A 9,009-nucleotide genomic window follows, 5' to 3' on the forward strand; every position below is an offset into this window, starting at 1 on the left:
TAGCACCAGGAAACTCACTGATTCCTAAAATTCTCCCACAGATTGTGACTTTTTAATGTAATTCAATGTAATTCACCTGTGATTTACTGCTTATTTTGACTCAATAAACCTAATTAACATATTAGAAACGTTACACAAGTACAACTGCATTTATTCCTTACTTCAACACCCAAGTTGATAGAACAATACTTGAATAGTACGACTAAGATCTTGGTATTTCCCACTGCTGTCAAAAGCATTCTGAATTCTTGTGACCATTATATACAGACAGAATTAAACAAAATGTAACCTAGATTTATTTATTTTGACTGATACATTAGTTCTTTGAATTCAAAATCAAACCAGAAAACTTTAATATACAATAAAGACACTTCACAGAAAGATACTCATTCTGCACTCTGTGCTGCTGGGATATCGTATCTTCTGAAGAGAGGTTGTTTCACTTTTAACAGTAAAACTGTGCAAATTGTCCAGAGAGATAGGTGAGGATTTTTTTTTGACTCTCCTCACTGTGCATGAGAACAGATTAAGCAATACAGAGGACAAAGTGGAACAACTGTTTTGCAGAAGTAAATTAGGACTCCTGCTTAAAGACACAGCATCTGATTTTTGTTCTTGCACAACTGCAACTATAAAAATAAAATTGTAAGAATGGGTTTGTACCTGTATTTCTACTTTGATTAAGGTGATGAAAACTGCTTGACCAAATACACTCATAATTATTAGATGCCTTCAAATTCAATTTTCTTTCAGAATTAACAAGTTCTTCAAGTTCAAAATGGTGATAATTATTCTATTTTATCACAAAAACCATACCATCTTTTTATTCAAAATATAAGTAAATCCACAAGAAAAAAATGCAGTGGTCAAAACAAAAACAAAGAAGTAGTTTACCTCCCATTTTTAAGAAATCATCTAAATATTCCATATTCCTCTTCAGAAATAAGTATTTAGTTCAATAAAAGGCACCAAGATTTCAAATCAACTAATCAAATTCTCACTACAGCTTGCAATATGCTCCCATAACGTGCTGCAGTAACCTAAGCAGCACATTCTCCATCCATACTACCAAGACGCCAACCAAAAAGTATGATTCAGCCAAAATTAGTGGAGGACAGCTTTATATTAAAATTTCAGTGTGATCATTATATTAACAACCACGTAAGTGCTTTGTATAACTTTAGAAATCTTCCATTTAAGTAAAGACTTTTTAAAAAAAAATAATCTAACAATCAATTTTCAGGCAAAAGTTTGGAACAAATATGACTTTAACATGCTCTCGCCACACCAAATCAATTAACAGAAGAAAAATGCATCTACTCATTTCCACTTTAAGTATTGTCCAGAAGAATTTAAATCTTTGTAAACCACTGGTCACATGCACAACCGTTCTTTATGCAGTGAGAGAAACCTAAAAACAAACTTCAACCACAAGGTTTATAAATCAAAATCAGCAACTTAAAACTCATTTGAGAAAAAATTTAAAAAACCCCATCCAACTCTCAATCTATCCCTGGAACACTGACATAGTGTCCCTTGTTTCTCATTTTATGAAATTATCAAAATAATTTAAAATATAACATCCATAACATCTCATGCCCTCAGTGAAATCCAGTAAAATCTTCCATTAACATTCAATCTAGGTTCTGTTCATGTACAACACAATGATGGATGATGTAATGTGGAAAACATTGAGAGGACAGTACTGAGAAAAAGGTAATGGTCTGACTCTTGGGGATATCCTGTGCAGGGCTGAATTGGACTTGATGATCTTTGTAGGCCCCTTCCAACTCAGTAAGTTCTTTGAAGACCACAGTGTAAAATACTATAAAAGCTAAGAACTTCAGCATCAAGGCTGTCATCAATGATGGGCACTGCAGGGTTTTTAAGCAGGGCTACAGATGTCTGTTCACCAAGATTCATGAGTTTTCACTGCAGCCAGAATTAAAATGCTTATATGTTCTGTGGGGAAATTCACTTCTGGAGAAAAATCCTTTAAGGTTGAACTTACCAGATCTACTGATCCCTCACTCAGAAGGATTTCCACATCACTTCATTTTTACTTACTCTCTTTAGTGACCAGGTATTACAATTGAAAAGGCATTGAAATTCCCACAGGTTAAGAAAATATTTTTTTTCACTGTCCAAGAAATATACTGTATGGACAACAGTACTCTACCTAGACTCAGCAGAACTTCAGGAGTGATACGTATCAGACATTTCTGAAAACTAAAAATACTATACTCCTGTGGTTTTACTAATTTGCAAGTCTTAAAAACCAAGAAGAGATTAGGAATCTCTCTCATCACTCTTGTGAAGTGATGACTGGCACCGAAATTCATTGGCTAACAGGGCTGAAAATCAACATCTTCCTTCCAGCTTAAACTTGACTAGCTTCAGTTTACATAGTGTCTTAAATCTTTATCTGCTCGTCTAAAAATCCTTATCCTAGAAGACATCTTCTCTTACGTAACTATCTCAGCACATGACTCAAAATTCTAGCAAAACAGACTAAGGTTCTCCAAGTTCTTCTCTGGAAGACAAGGCTTCTGCTTTCCCTATTAGATTTTGAGATGTCTGAACTCATTCTAAATGGACACCTTCTGTCACACACAGCAGAACTGGACAGCAGAATGGTTTCACTAATATATTCTGTATACAGTACATATTTGTACTGCTACTTGGTATTCCCTATTCAAACAGTTAATGATTGCATTTGTTCCCACAGCCACTAAATAAACTCTGTGTGATAGTTTTTGTCCATTGTAACTGCCTAACTCTTATGCAAGGAACTTCTATATTCTCATCAGCTCATAAATTGTTATGGCAAGCAATAGATGAAAGAAGCACAGTGGGGAAACTCTGGGAGGAAGAGAGAGAAAAAGTGGTAAAACTGATTACTGAGCTGTTAGCTATTTTGAAGTCACTATCATGCACTTTAAGTAAAACATTTATTGGCAGGTGATACCTAAAGGTGACAAATATCCTAGACCAAGGAGTGACAATATGTGCCAAGAGTATGAAAAAGCATTTGTAATGTCATATCTGGGCTACCGAGACAACATTTCAGACTAAGACAGCCATAAGAGAAAAGGAACTACAGGGAAATCAGGGCAGAAGGTGGTTTTAAAGGTAAAAATCAAGAAATCACAGAGAAATCCCCCAAGAAGCCACATATAAAAACTGATGGTCAAATACAAAAACAGAAGTCACATACAAAAACTTGCCCTCTATAACAAAAATGTTCCAAGATCAATAAATGTCTGTATTGAAAACAGCACTTCCATGATACTGTAAAACCAGAAAAACTTGGCAAGCTTCTCAAGAATATCACTGCAGCTACAAAGGCATTAAATGACATCATCAAGACCAGTTGGTCACACCAATTACACTGTGCCTAAAAATCTGATGAACATAAATAGTTCTTCAATTTCTGAGAGTAGAAGACATTGAGTGAGTTCAGATTTGCCTGCAGCTGTAATAACCAATAATTTTTGTCATTCTGAATGAGAGGGTAAAATCTCCTCAAACAATAAATTCTCCTCACTTGTCTAGCACCAGTAGAAAGAATATCAAAATACTGAGATGTAATCACACCAGATGCTAAAACTGTGAGACATACAACAAAATGGAGTGTTTTTTCCCTTTCCTAAGGAAAAGCGTAGGTCAGAAGCTGAAGATCCTTTGGACAACAAGGCAAGAAATAAAACTTAAATTAATTCAGGTTCTGTGAAACAAAAAGTATAGTTTTTATAATGACTTTACTAACGAAAGTAGACAACATTATTCAAAAGAACTGATAAACAAAGGAAGTTCTTCTTGGAAAAATCTGATGTTTATTTAATGTATGTTTGGAAAAACAAGATAAATTGAGAGATGGAAGAATCCTCAATCTCTCAGAGTTTAATCATTTATTAACCGGTCACTGGGACAAACTAGCCCAAAATCCTGTCCCTGAAGCTGAAGAACTTAAAAGACACTAACCTTGCCTGTCCATTGGAGCAATACAGCTTAATGCATACTATTCCCAAGCTACTCTTAAAAACATCCAATGAAACAAGCTCTACAGCTTACTAAACCACCTATTCAACTGGTTTCTAATTCTAGCAATTCTTCTTCCAATAGCTAACTCTAAAAACACTGCATTTCAAGTCAATTTTATTTCTTTCTTCCTGCAGTGTACATGAAGAACTAATGAAGATATTAATCAGCCACTTCATAGATGCTTCTAAGATTTGCCTCTCCGCCTTTTTCTTTAGTTGCTTTTTTCTTAGAGAAAACCCCCAAAGCTTTATACTTTCCATATATAGCTTATTGTTCTCTCCACACTAAATTTTGAAGAGTATGGAAAAGACTTTCCATGTATAAGCCAGCATTTTTCAAAGGACTGCATTTGAGTGTTTTAAACCTCAAACAGAACAAGCTGATATGGCTCTGCTGATTTTTTTTCAGCAGTATTTACTACCGAATCAACGCAATTCTGAATCATGGCTTACAGCACTTTAACTGTTGCTTCCTCACTGATGTCCCAAAAGATCAAAAAGCCATTGACAAAATACCTTTAAAAAACCATTTGACTAAACATAGCTTTTAATTTGTGAAGACAGCTGCACAGTCAAAGTATAAATCCTACACCTTTATGTAGCTTGATTCAACAGTTCACAAGTAAAACGTAATGGGACTTTGCTGTAGCTTATTCAATTTTAAAACACTTGACTTATATCAGTGTCAATCACAGCTGGTTATATTTTCACAGAACATTTACAGGCTTTTCCCACATAATTGATACTTCTGTATTAAAATATCAAATGTACTAAAAAGCACATAGACTTACTGTTTCGGTCATGCTGTCAACTAGTCATAAAAGTACTATCACTCTGAACAATATTAACTGTCTGAAACATTGTTTTAGTAACTGGGAACTACCCAACAGAACCATAAAAAATAGTCATGAAAGACACCAAGCCTGAGCACACTTTTACTACTGCTGGTCATTTTCAACACTACCATGTGAATTCATTTCCTTTTTCTAGTTTCTTACACTTTTCCAGTTTCAAGAGCAGTCTGTTCATATGACAAAACTGAACATATACTCAGCAGTATTTGAATAATGCATCAGAATGTATGCTTCTGACACATGCTGCAGTATCAACACTGTTAAATATAGTCTTTTATAGAACTGGAACAGTGAGTGATGACAGCTGAAATGAGGTGGGCTAGTTCTACTTCTGTGTATTCATAGTTAATTTTCTGTAAGTTAATGCTTCAGCCTTTGTCTTTGGGTGACAGTTTCACACAGGAAGAGATGAAGAGGCTGAGTCGCGGAAGAAGTGCCAGTTCCTCATTTTTTCCCCTCCTAAAAAAAAAGTCTCATTTCCTAGCCTCGCAGAACTACAACTACAGAAGCTCAATTATCAAACACACGCCAAAAAGAGGTGTTTATTTAACCTAATTCTTTTCAGCTGTGGATTATTCTGTTGACATACTAACAAATATTTCACGACTGACCAGAAAAACATATTTTTCAAACGTTCATTGTGGAAAACATAAGGGTCCGTTCGCACCTTCAGGGACTCTTCCTTAGGAAGCTAACGCGTTTACGGTCGCAATAAAATTTAAACGGGCATCAGGGCAAGCTAGGCCAGGGTATAGATATCATTTCTGATAACGTGAAGGTGAAGCCGGGGCCATTTCCGCCTGGATAATGGAAGAAACGCCTGGTAGCAGGGCCCTCTCCCCCACCTCAATACTCCTCGCGCAGCCAAAACAAGCCCCCTGCGGGCTCCGGGCCCGCCATCCGGGGCTGCCACCCGGCAGCGCGCCCCGGCAGCCGCGCCGCTCCCCGCCGGCCCTCCCCCGCAGGGCGCTGACCTCGGTGCCTCCCCGCCGCCCGCCCGCAGCCCGGGCCAGGCCGAGGCCCCGCCGCACCCAGGCGGCCGCTCCCCGCCTGGCAGGAGCTGCGCGAACCGAGCGCCGGGAAGCGCGGGGAACAGCGCTGCCTCCTTGCCCTTGTCACCCGCCTCCACTTTCCCGGCAGCGGGAGGGACGTCAAGCCGCCCCCGGGAGCGGGTGGGGGGGTGGCGAGGGGAAGGAGGTCGGTCCCTCCGGCAGCCAAGCGGCCTCGGGGGCGGGGGCACCGCCCGCGCCGGTCCGCCCGAGCCCCCCCGCTCCTCCCTCACCAGGTGTCGCCCTTGCGGAGGGCGGTTTTGAGCAGCGCCGCGACGTCCGTGCGCTGGGTCTCCAGATCCGCCGCGCCTCCCTCCGCCATCTTCTCCGCCCGGCAGCGGCAGCGGCGGCAGGGGCAGGGGCGCGCCGCGCTGCATGCTGGGAGTGACGCCTGCAGGGGGCGGCCGCGGCCCCGCCCTTCCCAGAGGCCGCGGGGCGGGGGCCGGAGCGGGCGCGGGCGCTGCAGCGCCCCCTGGCGGCCGGGAGGTCTTTCGGGGAGGGACGGGAGGCGACATTTCCCTCCGTGGCTTGGTGGGAGCGCGTGCGTAATTAAATTCCTTGTGCCGCGCTGCCGGATGAGTGGTTTGTGTCGCCCCAATTCATGTGTTGTACCAATGCTGTGGGGGTTCAGACATTCTGAGTGACTCCCATTCGCTTTTCCAGACCTTTGCAGAAACCAGCGGATTATTTGTTGTGTTTGTTTCAGTCGCTCTTTCCTGAACCTTGTACAAACAACGCAACCTGTTGCTCGGCATTTCACTCACACACCAAAATAAAAAAAAAAAAAGAAGGCCACAAAGTACATTCCATAAGCAGGTTCTCTCTGTCTTCATGCTTGTATAGAGACTCCAAGAGTCCAACTGGTGTGGGAATTTAGGTTTGGGGTGCTGGTTACAAACATTTAAAAACGAGTTTTTTTGTTCGGGTAGATCTGTTCCGTCATCTGTGTGTAATGCACACCTAGCCACTTCCTCCGCCCGAGTCATTACCCCGGCCGCACTGTGTGGCTAACAGCAGCAATGTGTCTTAGGCTGCCAGATAACTATTTTAAGCTATTAAGCATTATTAGCTAATCAGCCCATAGAATCTGGTAGCACGTAGCTGCTACAAACAGCACTAAAAACTGCGATCTGGATATGTGCGCTGCAAAAAAAATGGAAGCAAGGCTGTTATGCAGACATGGCAGGACAAAGCTAAGTAAGTATTTTGTCAGGATTATTAGTGAGGATGGTGATATGGAAGTAAAGACATTATAATAGGAAATCATACCAAATATGTAAGAACTCCCAAGAGCTTAGAGCAACTGGTGATGACATTCATGGCTTCTCCAAGAGCTGGAATATGAAATTGCAGGAGGAGGAGCAAGGAAGTAAAAGATAAATCTTAGGGAAAACTGTGGAGCTAATGGCTACATTTAATGAGAGAAAACTGGGCAACAAGGTTTCCAGCCACTTCAGGAATAAATTTCTGGGTTAGAATCTCCAAGTTTGGAAGGACCTTTGACAAGTTCCCACCCCACACACACCAGGGCTTGACAGATAAGAGCAGTGTTTTGGACTCTGAAAGTTAGCTCTGTGCCAAAATTGAATTTATACAGAAATTATAATTTAATGCAAATTTTGGGGGAAAATACTTCTCAGTCCATGGTGCTGGAAAACAGCTTCACTGTTCTTCAGGCTGCAGCAGGAGCATCAACAGGTTACTTTGCCAGAAGGATCACCTGGAGCCAGCCATGCCTCTGTGCTTTGTGTTGCATAACTGCAGTTACTCAGGGAAAGAGCTATTCCTGAGTTCAGTCTATTTATGGTACAGAAACGGATACCAGACAGATATTAGGTGCTACAAATAGAGACAGCAAAGCATACAATCTGCCATTTGAAGCAGAGCTTTAAGAATTGCCAAGGAGAGACAAGAGTGAGATTCTTTCTGGGGCTACCCGGTGCTTCAAGTGAAGCAATTGTTTTTCATAATGGAACAGTATCCTAAACCTAACTTGCATTCATGGAAAATGCATGTTAGCATTAAATCTGGGTTTTTTTTAAAGATTTATCAGCAGGCAAGGAATTATTTCCAAGTACCTTTGTCCTAGACAGTGCCTAAGGATCTTTAAATTTTAAACCACCTGGTAAACAGAAACGGCACTGGAGATGGAGATGAATGACCTACCGTATCCAACAAAACCCAGGCGTTTGTATTCAGATTCATGTTATACTGCTTGTGATATAAGTTAATGCAGGATAGTGTAAAGCTAGCTGAGGTGGCAGGGCTTCCAGCTTTCAGTGGATCTTCATCCTTGCCTGACTTCATTGCTAATGGATGAATTTTTGAAAACATGTTTTTTGTGGTTCTAAACCTTGATTTTGAAAAAGGATACAATTAATACAGTGCATAGCAGCACAGACATTCAGCAAGTGGGCTGCAGATAACAAACTCTGTAAACTGATGATTCTATTGATTCCCAATACAACATGAAGTTTAAGCTCTCGGTTCTTGTTTTCAAGTCAATTAGTGGACTTGGCTAACAAAGCTTAAAATATAACTTGCTTTCTGGGGAAATGAGAAACTCTTCGTCTCAGAGTTTCAGTAGTAGAAACTTCTGTACACCGTGAATTCTGTAAAAATAACAGACAGCTGCAAGTCTCACTCACAGGTAATACAGAATAATTAACTTCACTGCTTTTTGTTTTCTTTCAAGACCACTGTATTTTCTATGTAGTGTTCACACATACAGTAAGGAAAACAGATAATCTCACTTTTGGTTGAGGAATCTTATGGAAGCCCTTGTAGAACTAATTTTATTAGCTGAGTATGTTTTTGTGAATTCAGACTGGAGCAAAAGTCAATTACTAGTGCCACCACTGCTGGTTTTGTTCCCTATAATTTTTTTTTTTTTACTATATGGAAGTTGGTAATTTTTAAATAGTGATGGAATTACAAGCCTCTTTTAAACAGTTCAGTGAAAAACCCAAGAAAGCAGAAATAACTGTAGACTAAGTTAAACAAGATGAAGCAGGGTTTCTGTAAGGTAAACATGAAGGGAAGATACAGGAACAGAAATTCAAT

The 9,009-nt window shown here is 40.3% G+C and overlaps 1 protein-coding gene across 2 annotated transcripts in view; it reads right to left on the minus strand.

Moving 5' to 3' along the window:
* Window positions 1-6,325, minus strand: part of USP15 (ubiquitin specific peptidase 15) — a 58,689-nt gene extending 52,364 nt beyond the window's left edge. For both annotated transcript variants that reach the window (XM_033058100.1, XM_033058099.1), the window contains exon 1: window positions 6,180-6,325. In XM_033058100.1, the coding sequence (XP_032913991.1) occupies window positions 6,180-6,268 (89 nt within the window). In that variant the 5' untranslated portion in view covers window positions 6,269-6,325. The remainder of the gene's footprint in view (window positions 1-6,179) is intronic.
* Window positions 6,326-9,009: the final 2,684 nt, after the last annotated feature.

The sequence above is a fragment of the Catharus ustulatus genome, chromosome 4 (assembly GCF_009819885.2).
Source record: "Catharus ustulatus isolate bCatUst1 chromosome 4, bCatUst1.pri.v2, whole genome shotgun sequence".
Lineage (NCBI taxonomy): Eukaryota > Metazoa > Chordata > Aves > Passeriformes > Turdidae > Catharus > Catharus ustulatus.